Source organism: Simochromis diagramma, unplaced genomic scaffold (assembly GCF_900408965.1).
Source record: "Simochromis diagramma unplaced genomic scaffold, fSimDia1.1 OVJJ01000321.1, whole genome shotgun sequence".
NCBI classification, from domain to species: Eukaryota; Metazoa; Chordata; class Actinopteri; order Cichliformes; family Cichlidae; genus Simochromis; species Simochromis diagramma.
Genome location: NW_024386772.1, coordinates 10,012,190 through 10,034,707, shown reverse-complemented (window position 1 = coordinate 10,034,707; position 22,518 = coordinate 10,012,190). Strand labels below are relative to the sequence as shown.

General features: G+C 40.8%; 1 protein-coding gene across 1 annotated transcript; it reads right to left on the bottom strand.

Annotated features, from left to right (window-relative positions):
• Nucleotides 1–147: 147 nt before the first annotated feature.
• On the bottom strand, nt 148–21,723 carry brd4 (bromodomain containing 4). Its single transcript, XM_040039840.1, is given in 20 exon segments — nt 148–1,619; nt 1,742–1,873; nt 1,875–2,022; nt 2,726–2,931; nt 3,052–3,182; nt 3,283–3,433; nt 3,532–3,638; nt 3,746–4,531; nt 4,778–5,179; nt 5,297–5,392; nt 5,549–5,871; nt 6,266–6,489; nt 6,574–6,804; nt 7,169–7,297; nt 7,385–7,765; nt 7,894–8,234; nt 8,606–8,741; nt 8,836–8,973; nt 10,224–10,605; nt 21,039–21,723. Coding segments are annotated over 20 exon segments (4,611 nt in total). The 5' UTR covers nt 21,137–21,723; the 3' UTR covers nt 148–1,550.
• Nucleotides 21,724–22,518: the final 795 nt, after the last annotated feature.

The following is a 22,518-nucleotide window of genomic DNA, read 5'->3' as shown; positions in this document are numbered from 1 at the left end:
TCAGTCGATCCCCGCTCAAACAAATGTCTCCAAGAACATAATTAGAAGAGTCACATCCACAATTTTATCAAACAAGAACAAAGATAGAAATCAAAACTGTTTTTTCAGCATTTTCCGTTTCTTGACTTGTGTAACTGTTTCTTTTTAGTTTATACCGTCGACACTGTGCCCTCGGTGAACTAGAAGACGATTCGATGTGAAAAATCTAACAGGGAGCTCTCTCCAGTCTACTACTTTACTAACCTGATTGAAGTAACAGCTACAGAAAGATGTTTGTCTAATTCCCCTGATAGTCCCACCTTCATCAGAGGGAACAATAGGGGGCTTGACTGACCCAGTAGTGACTGTTGTGAACCGGCCACTCAGAAAAACTTCTCCAACAGTGTATCTAAAAGTGTAATACAAACGATGGTGCGACATTTGTAGTGAAAACTCAGAACTAAAGCTTAGAAACGACCGGACTCTCTCCCTCTTCTGCTACAGATTTCCTACTGTAGCTTTAAATTAAAAAATAAAAGGCAAGATGGAAAAAACTTGACTGACTCTGTCTTTGATAAATACTTGCTGAAACTATGATAATGCATATATTGAGGGTATTTTTTTTAAAGGTTTTTTTTTTTTTTTTAAACTAGCTACCAAATGTTTTAGGACAAGTAATTTAGCATAAAAGATATCAGGGGTTGTTTGGCATAGAAGTAGCTGGCGGAGTGTGTTGGTGAGAAGATTCAAAGAGGAAGGAAAAAAGAAAGAAAAGAGATTCAAAATAAACAGTTATTGTAGTATAAGAAAATACTTCTTTACAGTAGATACTAGATAATGAAAAAAGGTCTGCACTGCTCCTCGCCTCGTCTGCAAATGTTTGTTTGTCCGTTTGTGCAGGCCACAGAAGATAATGGTCAGTTTAGGAAAAAGTGGTGTAAGGCAAACTGTACCTTCTCTGCTGAGAAATATACATGATTTACAGTATGGAAGTAGCACCCCCCCCCCCCCAAAAAAAAACAAAACAAAACAAAAAAACCCCAAAACAAAACAAAAATGTAATCTTTTCACTTACAAGAAACAAAACAGAACACATAAAGATCAGTCTTCTTCACCAACTCAGACATCTGGCAGTTCTCTCAGTGTCTCTGCAGTCTGTCTGAACGTTATCAGTGGGATGTCTTCACGCTTGTGGTTACCGTTGTACCCACAGACACACACTGTAAAAACCAAGTGTGAAAAAGGCAGCGCTGCCATCAGGGGTCCGCTTTTTTCCCGTTACGCGATATCAGCCAGGTAATGCTAAATATCCAGGAAAACGACATCCAAAACGAAGCGACTCGTCCCCGTGTGATGTTTGTGTGTTCAGTCCACGTGGGCAAACCAAGCTGTGACCGCCCGTCCAGTGTTTGTACTCAGTCTCAACAGGGCCCGTCACGTATACGTACAGTCCGTGTCCCTCTCTGCTGCATGATCTCCACATTCTTACTTTAGAGGAGGTTTACATCTTTTTTCTCCCTTTCTTTCTTTTTTCTTTCTTTTTTGCAGTTTTGTTTCAGTTGCTCTTCTTCTCAAAACAGGTTCTCCTCAAAGATAGCCATTAAGTCACTTTGGAAATTCATGTCAATAGTCGCTGCCATCTGTAGAGAAAGAAGAGAACAGCCATTATTGTTTATGTTCAAACAGTTCACTCCCTTTTGTTTTACATAGCTCAAGATCCCCACAGATCCCAGAAGGGTTAAACCTAGAAAAATCATCTCACCGCTTCCCGCCTCCTTCTCTCTTGCTCTCGGAGGCGGGCCCTCTCTCTCTCTTGGTCTAACTGGTTCTGTGTGGTGAGCTGAGGCGGTGTGGGAGGTTGAGGAGGCTGCTGAATGGCAGGGAGGCTGGGACTCCTGCTGCACCGACTGCTGCTGCTGCTGTTGTTGCTGCTGCTGATGTTGTTGTTGTGACGGGGCTTGAATGTGTGGCTGCTCAAGACGTCTGCGAGGCTCATCGTGCATCCTTCTGCTTTGCTCCATGACCTCCTCTTCATCCCGACCTCTGGAAAGCAGAGCAACAGCCATCAGTCAAACGCTCAGCATGTTGCTGAAGGGGGTTCATGGCTACATAAGCGATGTCCTCACATATACATGTGGTGCCCTGCTGGGCCTCACACAGGACACTTAAAGCCCACAGAAACAGGATCATCACAAAGATTACTACAAGCATTTTTTTAAAAATGTATTTATTTTTAAAAAGAGGGTGTTAGCACCCTTATTGTTTACTGGAATATTCCTTATTACTGAGCAGTTCAACATCTACAATAGATGAAAAATTAAAAGCTCGTTCATGAAAAACATCAGACAGAAGTGGAGGGTCGACAGGCTCATGATTAATGATATTCCATGATAACCTTGTCAGATCTGATCATTTTTAAATCAATTTCCTCTGCTACTGTGCCCTTTTAGTACACTTTAATCTCTGTGGCTGGTGCAGTCACAAAATATGACCACAAGAGGGCATATGATATCTTTAAATCCAGGAATTCACACTGTGTATTAAACATCAAGCAGCTCAAACACATATTTGCAGTCATTCAAATTCATTGAATGACTGCACATTGCTATAGACACAGTTAACTATAATATACTTTATATTATTCTGTCATGACTTTTTCAAGCAGATATACAATAAATACGGGACACGAATCTCCTCAATCACTGCTGCTTTTTGCCCCTTTTGTATTTGTTACTGACGATCTCACCGTAGTTTGTCTTGCTCTCTGCGTAGCCTGTCTTTTTCTGCCTGCTCAGCTTGGGCCTTCAGGGCCTTCTCCCTCTCCTCTTTCTCCCGAGCAGCACGACGGAATTGTTCAAAACTGTCACTCGAGGATTTCACTGCCGATAAGGGCGTAGACGTGGATTTTTGTGCCAAACTGGCCCACGAGCCCATATTCTTCAGTTTCACATCCTGAGGAACAGACACAGAGAGATCAAATCAAAAATTCTGGTAGGTGGAATCCTTTTGGGCTACAATCAGATGTATATAGAGGTATGAGTTATACTTTTATAAACTGACTCTTGCACCCACCTGTACCTTTTTGGGGGCAGAAGGAGCCTTGGACTCCTGCTTGAACTTCTCCTTATCTTGCAAAGAGGTGGGTGGCCCACTGGGCTCAGAGGAGCGGATGACAGGTCGCGAGCCTTCCATGGACTTCACATCTGCTCAACACAAGAAGAATCAATATCCTGCACAGTTTCTTAATTCTTAATCTCATTTTGGGGGGAAAACGTTAAGGAGAAGTAGTTAGGGAGCTCTTACTCTGTTGGCTGTGGCTTGGTTGACAAGGCTTGCTCTCAGGATGTTTATGATGATCTGGTCTCATTGCAGGATTAAATGGCTCCCCTCTCATCACTGGTGATGGAGGAAGTTTCTCCTCTTTTAACACACCTTGGGTCCCAGGGGCCCTTTGCTGCATGGCAATCAAATTGAATCAAAGTCAGACCTTATTCGAGCCTCGAACTCTGCTTCAATTAAAAACAGTTGCCAACCTGACAGAAATGTTCTCACCTTTTTAGGCTGCATGTTGTGAGGCGGAGACTGGTGAGACACAGGGGGATACTGGGGAAGTTGGGGAGAATTCATCATGAGAGGGGATGGGTTGTCTCTCATATGACCTGTAAACAGTAGAAAGGGAAATAAGATGTCTGCAAACATGATTCATTTGGGAAAAAAAAAAATCCAGGTAACAAAATATATTTCTGTCCTATTTCATTCGACCAACCTGTGTTATAAGGGTCAGGCTTGGTCGGGCGAGGGGAGGGCTGCTCTTGCTGGATAATCTGTTGTGTTTTATTGGTGGGCATGGACGCTTTGTGTTGTGTTCCCTGGGACTGAGGAGGGAGTATGGGACAATGTTGGTAGTTCACTTGCTGCTGTTGTGGTTGCTGTTGTTGCTGCTGAGTATGTTGCATGTGGCGGGCCTGGTGTAAGGGCATCTGTTGGGACAGCGTCTGATGTGACGGGGCTGACTGAGCCTGGGACTGAACAGGGTGCTGGGCAGGAGCCAAGGTAGTCTGAGACGAAAGCTGAGATTGTGTCTGAACAGACTGCAGGAGTGAAGTCTGTACTGGTTGTTGCTGCTGCTGACGAGCCTGCTGGGTCTGACGCGGTTGCTGAAACTGCGGTAGGAATAACTGGTTAATTGGCGTTGTAGACACTGGCTCTTCATCATCCTCCAGCAGCATCTGGGGTGGCTGAGAAGACAACAAGCCTTGGGGTGTGAGTGTTGGGGGGGATATAGGCCGCTGGTGCAGAGGCTGAGTAGAGTGAAGAATCTGTGAGGGGAGTTGGTGCTGTTGTGGCGGTGGTGGTGGTGCTGTTGGCTGGGGCTGAGGCAGAGGCTGAGGCTGGAGCTGGAGCTGCTGCAGAGGTGGCTGCTGCTGCAGAGGTGGCTGCTGCTGTTGCTGCGGCTGCTGAGGTGGCGCTGGTTGCTGAGGGGGTTTGGGATGAAGAGGGGCTGCCTTGTGACTGGGCCGAGAAGGCTGCTGAGGCATGGAACTGTGTAAGGCTAAGGGTAGAAGACGCAAAACTTTATTAGCGTGAATTTGTTGGCAAAAATACAATTTTTAGTATATGTGCTCTATTGGAACATAGGTTTAATAGAAAAAAAGTAAACTAGTGTCATTTTGTAACCTGCATTACAACTGTAGGATTCCGTAGAGGAGAAATGCAGTTGTAGCTTCAAAAGCAATAGCAACCTAGGTAGTTATCAGGACTAGAGTCATCAAAAAATGGCCTCTGCATAAAACCTTACCTGGAGATGGGAGGACGGAATGCTGGTTGAGGAAAGGATGTGTCTCAGGGGACACTGGCCCAGCAGAATGAGTGTTGAGGTGAGAAGGTGCAGGTGACGAGGAGGCGTTGCCTGTGTGGTGGGACATGTGCATGATGGGCTGACCAAAAGGTGGCAGGGAGTCAAAGCTCGTCTCCAGTAACTGAGAAGACTCGAGAGGAGCAACAGGGGGCGCCATGAAGCCTGCAGGAGATGGCTGGTGGTGGTGATGGTGCTGCTGTTGCTTCATCTGACTGCTGGACTGAAGGCCTGCAGCTTGAGACTGATGTGTAGCCTGAGCAGGTAGAGTCTGAATATGAGAATGTGTCTTCCCCTTCCCCTCCTTTACAGCATGGTTCTTCTTTTTCGGCTGTTTTATCGTTCCTGGGAAAATAAACATGTACAAACATAAACATTTCATACTTTTCTCTTCTTTTTTTTGGGGGGGGGGGGGGGGGGGGGATTATGTAAATCTGAATGCTCATATCTGGAATAACTCACCTGGCACCTCTATTTCACTGTCTGAGCTGGAGCCACTGCTGTCTGAAGAAGATCCAGTCTTTTTAGAGGTAGCCATGGGCTCCATAGTCTTATCAACTACAAAACAATACACATGTTCATACATTTCCCGATTTCATAGTGATAGTAAATGGCAGAATTCTGAATGTTTTCCGTCAAGACTAAGTATTTTTTTTAATAGATTTGGAGTTGGGTCCGATGTCTGTTTTTACTATAATTCATACACTGGCTTACCTGAAACCCTTTTCTTCTTGCGGAGGCAGGAAGACACATATCTCTCTAGTTCACGCAGAGTGGAAGGCTTTAGCGTCTCAAAGTCAATCTCAATCTCATCAGGGTTTGAATTTTTGAGTGAGGGCTCTCTGGACTGGATAATGTGTACTACACGGCCAAGCTTGTCACCAGGAAGCTTGTTGATGTCCAGGCTTAGCTGCCTCTTCTCCTCATATGTCATAGGTTTGCACTTTTCCCCTGTAACTGATGACCCAGTGGCTCCCAGGTCATCTTCCAGACTAGGAACGGGCTGCAAGCTGGCAGGTTTCATTGTCTCCTTTTTGCTACAGAGGCAAAACACAAAAATTTACCAATGCTGACTAAGCCTCTAGTAAATCAGTCGCCTTTTCGAAATGGTAAAAACAGAAAATACATACCTACAGCTAATCAGTTACAGCTGGAGACTAAAACTCTTAACATGAATAAAACTGTCCACTCAAAGTTACCTAATAAGCTGGATTACAACAATCAACGATCAACCTCTTAAGACTCATAATTTATAAGAAGATAAACTATGTAATAAATGTCATAGGATAACCAAGCCTCTTGGCATTTATTGAAAACATAACAATAAGCTGTATATAAAATGAAGAAAGGGTAATTAACAGATTGTGAAATGTCAGGCTGACTGCTTTATAAAGGTTTTGTTCAAGCTTTAGGAGACCGCTTAATACCCACCTGGATTTCTTCTTGGGAACAATCTCTTTGTTGTTATTGTTACTGGTCTTAATCTTCTTAGACGGCTGCGAAAGAGGTGTAGCATCCTGGATCTCATCGACAGGCATGCTTCCTTTCCTTTTATGCTTATCCTTTTTCTTCTCTTTCTTTTCCTTTTCTTTTCTCTTTGGTTTGCTGGCTTGTGGTTGGGAGAGGGCAGCCAGCTGCTCGTGGACAGCCTTCAACTGCATACAGAAATTAGATCAGTTGTCAACAAAAGTTTTCAGGGTGTGGACAACAACTCAACTGAATTTTCTTAGACAACCGACCTGTTCCTGTAACTCTGCCAACCTCTGGGCTCTTTCCTCTTCAGAGTCATCAGTGGAAGACTCAGACTCAGAGGACGAGTCACTGGAGCTGTCCGAAGATGAGGCGACGTGGGCCAGAGGAGGCTGAGGCTTAACAGGGGCAGGGTGATGAAGTGCAGGAGCTGGGGCAGAAACTAAAGGCTTGCTCTCTGGTTCATCTGGCATCTTGGCAAAGCGCATTTCAAAGACATCCTACAAATGAAAAGAAGCAAGCATACTATCAAAATTGGTGTTTTACACACACATACATTAGTTGGGCAGGATACTAACATATTAATGACTTCTGCTCCCTGTTCAACTGCAGCATGTAAGACTTGATGATTTATTGCAGTGTTATTTTTTATTTGCTTTTTTTTTTTGCAGAGGAGCCCTGTATAAACTAGCAAATAAATCAAATAATTCCAAAACAAAAAATTTAATTCAGTAGAATGCAATCAGAGATCAGAACGGCAGCAAAACAGCCTCCCCTTATATTGGATACTTTAAGGCTAGTAAAACTCGACAAAACTTTTTGCCTTGCATCTTTTTTAAAAATGTAACAATAGCATGTACGTACCTGTAATTTGCGAGCCATGGCTACCACCTCATGGTCTGGAGGATTATATTTGTAGCAGTTGGAAAACATTAATCGCACATCAGCAGCAAACTCCTGGGGATTTCGGTATTGCCTGTTCTCCAGCTTGGCCTATTAAATACATCAAGGGTATTAATTACTTGCCATCAAAAAATGCCCCCTCTTTAGTTTCTCTGAAAATATGTGTTTTCTGCACACCTTAATGGTGCTGAGGTCCATTGGATGTTTGATGATATCATGATAATCATGTAGTCCCAGTGCATCCACATCAACTGGTTTGTAGAATGGCCAGGCATAAGCAGCATGTTTCTTGGACAGCATCTCTCTAACCAGACTGGCGCAATACCCCAGCTGGTCCTGTGGTTTGGGGCTATGACCTCCACTCGGTCCGCTTAGTCCCATCCCCAAGCCTATGTGATGCTGAGAGTCTGGAGCGTCCTTTTTAATCTTCGTAGGCCGTGCGCTCTCTCGCCTGGGTAGTGTCTTCCCAGACTTAGATTCTGCTGGCGATGACTCACTCAGCTGGTCATTTGCAGTAGGCGTTGTAGTGTCTGCTTTCCTTTTTTGGCTCTTTCTTGGCTGGATAGCAGTAAAACAAGAAAGGGAATTAAGCAGTTATTATATCTTATCTACATATGTCTGATCCAAGCATGGTCAAAGATGAGTCTTCATGCCCAAACATTCATCCATTTGTCAAGTACACTCACTTTGGTCATGGTCATGGAGGTCTGCAGCATGGGGGCAGTGCTCTGGATTGTTGCTGGGGGAAGAGAGGTCTGGGAAGGGGGAGGCACAGAAGTCATTACAGGAACTTGAGGTGGGCAGTCTGGCTGACCCAGGGAGAATGGCGCTCCGAGCTGTGGTGCATGGCTGGATAACGCTGGGGGCACATGGCCTGCCAGGGCCTGCATCAAAGGCTGGGGAGGTAGTGAAGGCGGACCCTGCACTGGTCCTCGAGTTTGGAGCCCTGTTGGGAGGGCTGATAGGCCGCGTGTTTGAGGAGTTGTTGACAAAGGATCCATAATGGCCCCGGGTTTCAAGTTTAGACCTGGATGTGAAAGAACAAAACGGTTATTTTCTCATGAAAGTTTTAGATTAAAAACTCTTCTTGCATATAGAATCAGAAACAAATATCAGAGTTTTGCACACTCTCTCTGGTCTTTATAATAATGTAGACCAAAGAAATGCCTATCCATGTGCACACCGAAATGTGCAGCCACACTGAAGTCAAATAGGGCTAACATGATTACTCAGAGGAAAGAAAAATGTTGATTCATTGAGCTTAAAAGGTGCATTTTCTCAATCCTTTAATATAACTCAACTGAAATAAATAAATAAAGAACCCTAAATATACAATCTTAAAGAGGAAAAACTAGGAATACATGCTAACTGGTAGAAATTAATTTTAGAGATCCATACCTCCCTCTCTCCGGCCTCGGCCACGTCCCTTTCCTGTCATGACAACAATCTCAGTTTCTTCCTGTGGCATTTCTGAGACTTTCTGGAGGAAAACCTTCTCTAGAGCCTCAGCCATTAACACTATATCATCGCCAGGCTGCAAAGGGAGAAAAACAGTCTTAGTTCAAGTGGAACAACTTCAGAATTATTGCAATGTTATATTGATAAGGCTCTGTTGTACAACTATGTACCTTGTTGTATATGTAGCAATTGGTAAACATCGTGTTGAAGTCTTGGATACATTCTTGGGCATTCCAGTAGTAACTGTTCTCAAGCCTTTTCTTGATTGTTCCCATGTCCATAGGGGTTTTGATTATTGTGTAGTAGTCCTGAAATGGTTACAAATAAGTTGGTCAGAAAGAACTCAAGTGGAAACTCTTCAATGCAATCTGGTTCTTTACTAAAGTGAACCCCTTAACACCTCCTGTATTATATTTGGCACTTTTATATCATCATTGACAGCCCCATCACGAAAAACCAAAATAAATTGCACAAACAAAAAATTTTATTTAACTAATTTTAAAAAATGTCAGAAGGTTCAATAAATGTTCAATTTCTGGCAAATATTTCATTATTCTGGCTTGAGAGATGACTGATAATTAAATGTTATTTTTGAAAAAAAAAACAGGAACTCAGAAGAGTGGACATATTATCGATGGTTAGAAGATGTATGCTGTGTCACAAGACGGCTGATTAATGTGTTTCACTAACTCATCTAAACAGGGTATTTTTTAAAAGGGTGTAGCAGCCGTGACAGTTTGTCTTGAAACAACAACGGTAATCTCCACATTTAGACTTTTTCTCAAAATACATTTTCAACTTTTGATCTTGAAATTTCGACTTCATTCTCAAAATGATCAACAATATTTTTTTTCTTAATGTGATCCCTAACACTGTCATAGAGTTGTTTGATTATGGCAAAAATCACAATAACAATTGTTTTGATAAATACCGAGATGCATATCATTAAACATGATTACTCAGGGCTTGGAAAATTGTGGATTCATTAAACTTAAAAAAAGAAATGGCTTTTCAATTGGATGATAAATGTAATTAGATTGAAAAACAAAATAAATAAATCAACATAAATGAGTCTGCCACAGTCTTCCGGTGACTAAATTTAGATCTTTATAGAGGTGCAAAAGGAGAGTGGTGTGCTGAAAGGCAAAGCAAAAGAATAGCGTACAACACAGTAACTGTTTAATCCCAGTTATCTTGCTCTGATTGTTTTGTGGAAGCCAAAATTGTAAATTAAATTTAAATTCCATTAACTACAGATTATAACAGCTGAGGATGATATAATGTGCGTGTGTCTAATATGACTTCATACTGTGCAATGACAAATGCAACAATCTAAATGATAAAATATAGAAAAAAAAGAGCCCTGCTATTCTCAATCTTGCATATACATGCAGAGAACAGCTCTAGTCAGTTTGCCTGCATTTATAAATCATAAAAAAGTACAAATAAGTAAATACAGGACATTAGATTGTGTAGAAGCTGGGCTGATCTATGAGACATCTACTCTGTCCATGAAATCTTAGAGAAATCAAGCATTTTATGTTAAAACAAAGCTTACAGGCAGGTTGAGTTTCAATGCATCCACTGGTGCATGAAAAGGCCAGGCAAACTGGTGCTTCCACAGGGTTTTCACAACCACTTTCAGCAGGTACTGTAGCTGATTGGTCTGGCGCTTTGGCCTGTTGGGATTGATGTATTCTGGGGGTGGGGGGTTACACTGTTGCTGAACCTGCCCCTGGCTGCTGCTGCTGCCCGACATCTGCGCTGTGTCCAGGCCGTCACCCATTCTGATAAGGCAGGACCTGGGCTCGGGCCCTGGAGCTGAAGCAGGGGCAGGGGTAGAGGTAGTGGTGTTGGCAGGACACCAGTTTAATCTTGGCCCCGGCACAGACTCCACTGACAGAGCACTGCTGATCCCATTGCACTCCTCACTGGACTCTCTAAAAACAGAAAAGAAGTGTAATTAGCAAAACTATAAACAAGGTCTTTGCTAAACTAATGATTTTTGTTACACAGCCAATTGTTACACATTTTACATTTTAACGCAAAGTTTAGTTAGACCCCTTATACCATGTTTACAATCAAATAAATAAAATAGCTGCAAGGCTAGTGGTATACCGGCCATTTAATCACAACACAATGAGTTAGTTTCTTCTATCAGTTGAAAAAATGTCCACTTTGTCAGCTCTGATTGTGAGTAGAGGATGAAACATGCACTGTAATGTTTACACAGTCATATTAAAAATAAGACAAAGTTCCCAGTGATGATTTCATTCAGAAAATCTGGCCTTGAACCAGAACACACTGTTGGCGGGGTGAATTTTTTAAAGATCCTTCATAATTGAATATGTTAAATACTTTATCTACTTTGGTATAATAGGGAAGAATTAGTATTAACTGTAATTAAATGCTATGACAGACTTGGTAACATGGAAAAGAGCAAAAGTAGTAACTGGTGTTGCAGATGTACATTAAACTGAAGCTCTCCCTGGCTTCCAGTCTTTGTTATATAGATACTTTTGGCTAGTTTAAATGTACAAATGATTACAGAATTATAAAAGCCTTCAAAGTAAGACTACACAATCCTCATATTTAAATAGACTGTGAAACGCGCAGTTCAACCCTGAAATGCAGAAGGTTTGCCTTCAAAGTATTGCAACAATGTTTCAAAAGGTCTAATTTTTACTTTAATTTCTGGTTCGTGTCACAATTTTTCACAAGTTGTGCTACCACTCAGCAAGCAGTTAGCAAGTATTTACAGAAAAAAATTAATAACAACAGCCAACTGTGGCAGTCTTCTGGCTACCAAAGCAATTATTCAGTTTTCTTTGCATTCTTTGCAACCCAGCAACAATTAGAAAACTCCAAGAAGCATTGCCAGCAATGCATGTTTTTCCTTAGCAAAGAGTGGTTGTATCGTGTCCAATATGGCAGACATTCTTAAGCCATCTTCTAATGTTGTCAGGATATATAAATCTCATATGAACTAACGTGGTTAAAAAGTAATAATAAACAAATGTTAGAAGTACCCTTCGTTTAACTTAATGGTATCATCTTATTAAGCTACACCATATGATTGTTACAAATGCATATACAGTTTAATATGGATTTGCACCCTTCCTTATCCCGTACCACCATCAGAATCAGAATACTTTATTGATCCCTGGGGGAAATTATTTAAAAATACAAGTCACCATCCACACATGGTGAGGGGACGGGTTGTGACTAGAGTTTTGTCCAATGTGAGAGTTACTGTGATATTATACTCTGATCTAGGGGTACTGTTCACAGTAATACTGGAATAATGTTAGGCAATGATAAGAAAATGAAATATCGCGATAGAATATGGGTAAACGCGCATGTGCAGCGCCTTTGTTTTAATACGCGCATGGTGGAAAAAGCATGGCGGCAACGGAGAATGAGAAGGGCGAAAGCGGATCGTTGAATGAAACAGATGAACCAAAAATGGTGCAACTTCAGTGGTATGGAACTGGTTTGGCTTTCGTCCATCAGATACACACCAAAGCACATTTTTTGGTAGAGCATGCAAGCGGGCCGTCTTTATTACCAAACTGTTTTTATGTGGTACATGCTGCTCAAAAATCTGTCAAAAAAATGTTTTAGTACGACTTTGCTAACCTACGAAGCCGCACCGCTTGATGGATTGATGGAGCATTATGGCTACCGTAGTCAGGAACCTCGCGGAGTGATATGTACTGTGCTTCAACATAATATTACCGCATTGTGTGTGGATAACCTCTTTTTAAATTTTGTGGATATCCTGAGCATAACCATGTATAATATGTCGGCCAGTTTCCACTGGAAATGCCTTTTGGTTAAACTGTCAGCAAGAAATTTGCATTTGCACTGTTAAATTTGTATATAGCTTTAATGCACATAAAAAACAGCTGCTTGTTTAAGTGAAAATATATTGATGGGGGGTTTTTGGACTAATAAAGTTGCGGAGTTGTAAAGTATATCGTCAGTTATATCGTTATTGCAAATTTTCAAATGTATATCGTGATATGGCCATAAATATTTTTGGCCATATTGCCCTGCCCTACTCTGAACTACCCAGACACAGAAAATTGCACCTTTTTAACCTGGCACAGTTCTTGCCTTTTCTTTTGCTCTATTATTTTCTCACTTTTCTTTGTATCTATTTTTGAGGTAGATAAGTAAATTGTCCCTGACTATATGTAACCATGGCAGCAACAGACATAATGTAAAATACACCTAGATCTGCAAATCATTGACTAATCTACTGGGGGTTTTGTCAGCATAAGAATTGACCACATGATTTAATTTCCTTTATGGTTTCAAACTGTTAGTTCAGTGAGTATTATGACATAGTTCCACCAACTCACAAATTTTCCTCTCAACCGAAAGAAGAAACACAACTCAAATGAAAACCAAAAACGAACTGTCTGAATTTTACCATAACAGTTTCTCTATCTGTTAATAGAAATGTTATTTCCAAAAAGATATCACAATCAGATGCATTAACTCATGATTGATCATAGAAAGTGTATATTATGGCTTACTATATAAAATAAGAACAGTCTACTGATGTGAATTCAATAAAAATCATAAACTGTTTCAGTTTTGTTTTTGTGTGTGTTGTTGTTGTTGTTGTAGTAGATCTTTTGTTCCCACTCTGTCTCAAGACCTGGGAGTGCTTTTGGATGCGAGTGGGCAGAGGTGGAGAGTAGAGGAGAATTAGTGTCATCTGGCAGCCGAGGGACTGTGTGTTCCACCGCACGCTCAGTCCTACATAATGTACTCTCTCCCAGGCAGTCAGGGACATTACATTCAAATTACACACAAAGGCTGTTAAGACAACAGTCCAACTAAAAACCAATCTAGACTAACAGAGTAAAAATACAACAGCAGCAGTATTCTGGGGGAAAAATACTGATCATCAGATTGTGTATTCAAGCTTTCCAGTCTGATACTCTGAAATCCGCCTTCAAAGATAAACACATGCACACACACAACTATATGGATCTGTGACTAATCTCATTCTTGGTGAGTCACTTTCTGAGAAGGAGGAAGCAGTTTGCACACCACATGATCACTGTGTTCCCCCCCGAGGCACTAAAGCACAGTGGAGAATCTGAATAACTGCCAATATGTTGAATGACCACAACCAATAACACATAAAAAAGAAGCAGTACTGGTCCAGGTGATATGGTACATTTGTAGCTGGAGGCAAAAGTACCATACCCTGTGAATAAGACCAAATAAAAACAAATTTAAAATAAACAAAGCCACAGAACTTGTCTAGACTCAGCACACCGATGTGCAAATCAAGCCAAGCAGGGATTAATTTACTAAACACTAAAATACAATTTGTTTGTCAAATGATCAAAAATAACATGAAAGGTTGTGGTAGATAATACACGATAAAACATTATATCACAATATTCAAGGTCATCTCCAAAAATGACACCTGTGATGATGCAGATACAACTTGTGCACCGCACAACTTGCAGAACACATTTTTGTGTTCTGCTTTAGTGATTGTTGGACAAATCATCCTTTTTGTGCATGATTTTGCATGATTTCAGTCTATTGACTATCAGATGCCATTCCTGACTAATGATGGAAACCAGAACGAAAATCAAACTTATCGTCATGGATATTTTGTACACCAAAAGCACATGCAAGATTTTATTCTACACTGTGCTCAGAGAAAATAATGTTGCAATGATGCTGAAAACCTTTGGAGACCTCTCTCGCCTCTCTTCCCCCAAGAAAATTACATGTAAAAGTTTGCAGTTATTACAGCATTATAAATACTGGCATAGTTTTAAAGACTATTATGTTGCTTTTTTCAGAATCAGTATTATCTTCAGCTACAGTACACTTTTATGTTTGCATCAGCCTTCATACAATCTCAATCAAAAGTTTAAGACCACTTGAAAAATTGCAACAAAAAAAAAAATCATACTTTATGCAAGAGTTTCCATCAGATGAGTGGGAATATTTCTCTAAGTGGTGAAGATGGCCGCACAAAAGGCATCTACTGTCTGGAACTGTTGTTCATTTTTGTAAACTTCCCCTGTCATCCATACCCGAAGGTTCTCAATTAAATTTAGATCAGGGGAACATGCAGAATGGTCCAAAAGACTGATTTTATTCTCCTTGAAAAAGTCCCTTGTCCTGCAGGCACTGTGTACTGTAGCGTTGTCCTGTTAAAAAAACCCAGGTGTCATCATACAGACAAGGGCCCTCAGTCATGAGAGATGCTCTCTACAACATTTAGAAATAACCAGCAGCTGTTTGACGGCCCTGCACCACCTGAAGTGCCGTTGTTCCACTGAAGGAAAAAGCACTGCAGACCATGGCGCCCCCTGAAATGTAGGGCGTAGAAAACATCTCAGGTGGAATCTGCTTTTCATGCCAGTAACGTTAGAAATCATCAGGACCATTCAAACGGTCAGTTCTGTGGCGTTCAAGAAGACATGGCCTTTGAAGATATTTTTTGTTTTTGAAGCCCTTCAGTTTCAGGTGCCGTCTGATGGTTATGGGGCTGCAGTCTTGACGGACAGCCAATTAGATCCTCTGGCTCAGTGCTGGCAAAATTTTGGGGGGTCTTCCACTTGACGTTTTTGTTCCATAACCCTTAGGATCATTTAAGAAATTCCAGTAGACTGTCTTACTGCATCTCAGCTCAGCAGTAATGGCACATTGCAGGAGACCTGGTTTATATAGCTCAAAAACCCGACCACGTTCGAAAAGGGAACATTTTTTTGCTTTTGCCATCAGAACGTCATGACAGTGTGACTACATGACACAAAATGACAATGAAGCCTCATTTTTGCACAGATTTGGCCTTTTAAAGGCATGTGGTCTTAAACTTTTGATCAGCTGTAAAACAGCCTCTCTCAATGTTGTTTTTAATAAATTGCATGCTCAGAAAAATGTTTTGTCTCCCTCCCATTTCTTAATGTTGCATGTTGAAACTCTGCTTGAACCTTGTTAAGATCCAATCAAGCAAAATATGAATGTTTGCCATTTTTCAAGTGGACTTAAACATTTGACTGTATATGTCTAACTGACCTCCCCTATCAGGGCTGAACTCCACTCAATCTGAATTCGCTAGATGATCACTTGTTCTGTTGTCACGTTAAATCAGAACAATCTGACATCACACAGGTCAGAAGACAGTAAGCAGGTTAACAAAGGTTAATGCCCAATTTGACTGCATCCAGCATTTGCATGCATTCCTGTGAAATAGTGTCTTTGAAACCTAAAGGCTGCAGTGAAATTGGCTGAAATGTTTTGCCATCTTCATTTGCAGAACCATCTAGCTCAACAACCTAAATGAAACACCATTTTAAAACATTGGCTGTAGTCTTAAATTTTTCTCAACAACACCTGGGAAAGTTTAAATCAGAATCAGAATACTTTATTAATCCCGAAGGAAATTAGTGCTGTCTACGACTATTTTTCTTTCCCTGTCTGGCTTTAAAAAACACAACAGTATCACTAGATGTGTAGAAAATCGCAAACATTAAAAGAAATATTTAAATCCGAAGACTGAAGATGTCTGGCAGACTAAATGCCACAGGAAAACAATTAGCCTAGTAAAACCAGAATAACAACATGTGGGTAAGTTATCTGGACATCAGAAAGATCATCTTAGATATCCTGTTCTGACTGTCATCATGACACATTTACAATCACTACTGTAAACAGGTGGGTGTTATGTATTTGACAATTTGCCAAAATATCTTCTCCTCTACATGCTAATAAATGAACATTAGTCTTATATTGTCTCATGACCTTTTTTGGATACTGTCAAGAACAATCAGTACAAATGTGTCTACTGAGAACAATATCATTCATGTTTATGTCAAACAGGTAAGTATGTAGATTTCTAGTTATTGCATTTTTTCCAGGCCTGAGCTTTTTGTCTACATCCTTACTTATTACTACAAGCGCATTATAATACAATGTTTCCAGGAGATGTTCTGAAAGCATAAATGTCATGTAGATCTCTTCACTCAAACGTTGCAGCAACAAGCCTCATCTCTAGTGTTTTTAAAAGCTCCTTCATTTCACCTTTCTTGGCATCTCCAATTCACCTATATTGGTCAATTTACCTAATATTGAGCATTTTGTTATTTAATAACCGTGCAGTGATTTGGTTTTTGGCCTGCTGATCATTTGCACTAACAGAAACACAACATGGACAAGGTTTGCGGTCTTTGCAATTTAAAACACCATAAATGCTGTTGACAAAATACTTAGGAAGGAAACCTGTTAAACCTGTTCTGTCTGGTTCCCTTCATGTTTTAGGAAGTAACCAGTAAAAGTGAACCCAGTAAAACGAAACTTTGGTTTAATACATGTAAAAAAAAAAAAACTTTTCCAACTACATAACCGTCTTTAAAACATAAACAACATTAAACAGTTAAATAGTGTTTCCCATAGATTTATATTCAATTTATGGAGGTGAGTATTTCCATATGTGACCAGTGCAAACGGAGGTGCAGTTGCTCTCTTAAGTGAATTATCACTTCCGTTGACAAGTTTCTACGCCAAAAATAGGTGTAAAGTTATTCGTGAAAACTATGTAACTGAACAACATTACAGGCTATATATTCAGTGAGCCCCATCCTGTAGGTGAACTCCAGCTCCACAGTCTTGGACTGTAGTAGTGGTCATTCTACTCTGCAGCCTCAGTGAGTTTGGTGTTGCAGCACTTGAATCAGTTTTCTACCTGTTACAGGTCCTTGTTAGACTGGGGTCTAGCTCATAACAGATCTCAAGAGCTGAACATGAACTGTAGTCCATGACAATTGAGTTGGAATCAGTCTAACTGCGGGATGAGATTGCCACTTCAGTGTCAAGCAAACCTGCCACTAGGATAAGAGGAAGGTGCTGAGAGTACCTGGTTATCAGCAACTTAACATTTAAAATATGAGCAAAGGAGATTCTCTACTAGTAAACTGATGAGTTGAGTGCCTGTTCAATGTATTTGCAGAGTAAATATTTATTTAAAAATATGCTACATCAATTTCCCCCCATCCTTACTGTATATAAAGCCAATGACAGCACTCGCACAATATCTTCATGATGAGTGCCACATTTATCATATAAAAATGTAAATAAATACATCACTTTTATCAGTGACTATTTTTTATTGATATCTCTGTGCAGAGGGATTCCACTATTTCTCACAATTATTTGCGAAAGTTGTGGATCAGTCAGTTATGCTTTTCACATGCTGTGATGACACTTTTGTGTTATGCTGTAGACTGGCCAGAGGACACCATGACTTGAGGAACCCTCCGATCAGTACTCTCATTTGTATATACATAAACATTCTAGCTTGAAAGTGGGTGACTAGAGTGCAGCATTTGAGGCTGATTCACAAATTTTTAGACTGACTGCGGCTTAAAGGGAACATTAGCCAATTCTCCATTAGTCTTCTCAAGGTTTCAGGGTTTTCCATTAGGTCATGGAACCTGGTTAGCCGGGGTTCCAAGCGATCCAAAATGAAGTGACTGAAGATGTCACATGCCACCGATTGGCTGGTCAGTGGTGTCACTCCATGAGTCATGAGAGTGTCTCGTTCACAAAAATCAAAACCGTCATTTTTGAAACCTGGCAATGAGGGAAATGGCTCCAAAAAAACAGCGCCATGGTCCCAGAGTCTGACGAAAAGCCACAGACTGAGCGGTAGGTATACAGTTGCCTCAACATCCACCTTTTTTGTAGCATTCGTATCAGATATTAGAAATTCACAAGTTGATCAGCAGCATTTATATGATTGACGATTATACACATTAGGTGGTATTCAATTGGGATGGAAAACCAGTCGATCCAAGTAGGTAAATGGAAAAGGGGCTATTGTGCGCAGGTGTACATATGCCTTGTTTTTGTGAGTGCCTTTTCCAGCAATTTCTTTTTGCCCTCACATGTTTTAATTTGGATGCTACGCACTTCAAATAAATTACATGCAAGACAAAGTTGCTTGCTCAGATTTTATTAATATTAAACTGCACAAATATTAGCAAGCACCAATTCACATTCAGTTTTTCTCTAAGAGAAACTTATATAACAAGTTTGAATGACCTGCTGTGATAATTTAACAGTAATATTTGCATCTAAGATCAAGGTTCCAAAAGTCCCCAACACAGGTCAAGAGGCTTGCTTCCTGTTGCTGCATGGTTTAGGCCTGGAATAATAGTTGACTTTTGACCTGGACCACAGACTGCTGTGGAATTTTTTTTTCTTGAGAGGAAGTGGTTCTGGTTACTGGGGTGGGGGTTACAAATCTCAAGTGAGGATATCTAGTCCTACATATAGCATCACCGACTGTCCTACATAGAAGCAAAACACAATATAGCAAGACATCAGTGCTCCCTGTAAAAGTAAGCTATTAATCATTCATGTATAAGGTTAAGGAGGGGGGGGCTGCCCCAAGAGTTAGAATGATGGCTTATGTTGTCTGAAAGCATGAAAATAAATAATTAATTGAACCACACTGACAAAGCCAACAGCACAATTCCCTGCTTACACACCAGCCTTTTCAGCTCCTCTTCAGGGAGGAGCTCCACCCTAATGCTACTGTCTTGACAGTCGATTTTCAAGTTTGTACTGATTCCACCTATGTTTTTATTTCTCGGGTCGTTAACACTCTTGTTGCATACGTCCTTTTATTCCCCCTCTCCTTTCGACTGGTAAGACAAGAAATGTAAGTGTACTTTTGTTTTTGAAACTCAACATGGGTTTAGTCAGTTTCAATTTTAGCCCTTTCCACTAGTGCTTGCTTGGCTTGCCTTGAGTTGACTCAGTTTTTAGGGTTTTTCATTAGGTAGTAGTACTTGATACTTGGCCGGGGTTCCAAGCGCTCTGAGACAAAATGTCACATCAGACTGAATGCCACCAACTGGCCAGTTAGTGGTGTCACTGATGAGTCATTAGAGCGACCCCTTCACAAAAATCAAAACTGATAGTTTTTAAACCTGGCAATGACAGAAATGGGTCTACACAAACCAACATACTGGTCCACTGGCTGTGTTGCTATAAGGACACCAAGCATAAAAAGGTGGTACTCGACTGTAATGTAAAACAACCAAAACCAAGAAGAGTAGAGTCAAGCTCAGTACATACATGTGGAAAAGAGGCACAAATATAGTTGTTATTATTTTGAAAGCACTGATGTGAAAAACTTTTATAAGGTAACGAGTCATCCATGAATTAAGGGTGTTTCTGATTGTAAATCCCATCTTGCAAGGGCAAATACTTGTCCCAGTGGGCGTGCGATCACCACGTGAAATTTACAGGTGCAAACAGGGCTCAGATGGCACTAGACATGCACGCATCAGGCTGTGTACAGCAGCCTCATAGTGAGCAACAAAAAGCCAACTATCAAGAAAAGCACTAGAAGAACTTACAGTAAAATTATGCTTCATTAATAATAGTTAAGAATAAGATTGATTATAAAAATGTATGTATTAATCCTCATGGTACACCAGTGGGACAAGAAACATACCAAAATAAACTTGAAACGCTACAGCATATGACAGGAATTTCAATTTCAAGGTGTTGAAGCAAAGAAAAAACAAATTTTGCCAATGTTTCTATGGGAACAATTCAAGACTTCTTGGCCAATGCACTGTATTTTTACTCTTGATACCTCCAAATCCTAGTTTTCGATGACTATCAGTAACCACCCATAACCTGTGCTACGTCAGTTTCATCACATATGAAAGACAAACAAAATTTGTCTTTGTTTACATTTGTTCTATGGAAATTTGAAACACAAGTAATGACTTTTCAATAATTCACTGAAAGGTCACACATATAAAAAAAATTCCCCCTGTGCTGATTACAACCGCTTACTACATGAGTCATACAGACTGACTCGAATAGACTAACCATGAGTCAGACACATAACAGGAAAAGGCAAGAATCATGTAGTCTCTTTTAAGTTAAACTTCCAGCTGGTTAGGATAAGCAAGCCAAACCCTGCCAGGAATCAGGAGACACACACGCGCGCACACACACAAAACCCTACAGTCTTCCTCTGTACTCCCCCTTCCTCTCTCTCTCTCACGCCAGGAGGTAGGCTTCTGGCTGAAATCTAGATACCAAATACAATTCAGAATAAAACTGAAGACATATTTCTAAACAGGATTGAATTGCTGGGTCCCATAAAACTCAAGTCTTTCTAACCACATGATAGTCCCAAGAACCATGACTCCAGGCTGTCCTTAGTGTTTTCTATTATACTTTTTAACCATGTACACAAATTTATAACATTTTGTAAATATAAAACTATAAAGACCTTCAGTGACTCAACAGAGTTTCTGAAGAAAAATGTAACATACTCTAAGTAACCAGATAACATTACCTTTTAACAGAGACTGAATGCGCAATTTTTTCCAGAAGTGTATCCAGTATTTGGAAATCCAGTAAATCGTTTGATTTGGCATGCATCTTGTAATCCATTTACGAACTCCTCTAAACAGAAAGAGAAAGCAAAAACCAAAACAGGGCACGGAAGAATTACAGAGAAGTTAGTTTTTCCCTTTGTTCAATCCAAAAAACATAATAGATTTACTCTTCAGGCTCCAGTATGTATTATAAAATCCCACAGAACACGGTGAGTAATCCGTAGTGTAGTCCAAGTGTAGTTTGAGGGTGGCTGTTCCAGGAAAAAGAGGCCCCAGCCGGGAAAGAGTAGGTCCAGGCGGGAGGACAGGCTGCTGGAAACCTACAGCCGGCAGGCTGTGTTAGCTGTGTGAACCGGTCCTCTCTCTACACCATCCCCCTCTCAACAGTACAACAGCCCAGTTGCCAGAGGCTCTTCGCTCCATTGTGTGTCCTCTCCAGGGCCTCCCCAACTTAAATAGTCACAAACAGCAATCAAGATGTATACAAAACTGAGAGGGGAAGGTGAAAGAGAGGACTGAGCTCTGATAAGATCCAGAAGAAACACTTTTTTCGTCCAGGTCCCGCTCTCACCCTCTCTAACACAGGCAGACCAGCATGCAGTTACTCAACAGTAAAAAAAAAAAAATGGCTCAACTGCTTCCTCATTCAGCAAGCCTCAGCCCACACACTCCTCCCTCCCTCTCTCTCCCCCTCCCTCTCTCTCTTACTCCTACGTGTTTTTTTCTTTTCACCCCTCCCCACTTCTCCATCAATGGCTTGAGGTCCATGCTCTCTCTCTCTGCCCCCTTCCATTACACCTTTAAGACCCCACCCCCTTCCTGTCTTTTTCTCAGTCCATTTCATCACGCTCCACCCCCATACAATCAGTCTCCTTAGAGTAATCTTGTATATGCCTTCCCCCACCAATCTAAGGGCTCACTTATCTGTAGTCCATCATCTCCTCGTCTAGCACACAGACTGATATCATGATGGGACTTTTTTTTGAGGAAAAATAACTATATTGGGCCAGATCTATGAGGCAGATTCAAGTTCCAACTGACTGCTTAAAACAGGAGATAAACTCATGACTAAGTCAAGGCTTGAACTTAAGTGCAGGATTGCAATCATCGCCCATAATCTATATTGTTGTGGAAAACTTAAACTGCAAATATTGAGAGTATTACGTAATAATGTTTAGCATTCAAACATTGCATCATTGCAAAAAGTGGGCTGGCTCGCTGAAAAAGCTGTAAGGGTGGAAGTATTGGTGCATTCCATCTGAAGTCAGAAGTCGTATTTCTGGCACCCCACTCAAAAATTTCAACCGGAACACCTCAGACTTCTAACTGGGAGATTTAGAGTGGTGATTGTTAAATCACAGCCCCAACTTTACAATCCAATATGGCAGCAGTGCACAAAACATCTGTAAAACAGTCAAACATTTCAACTGTGTGGCT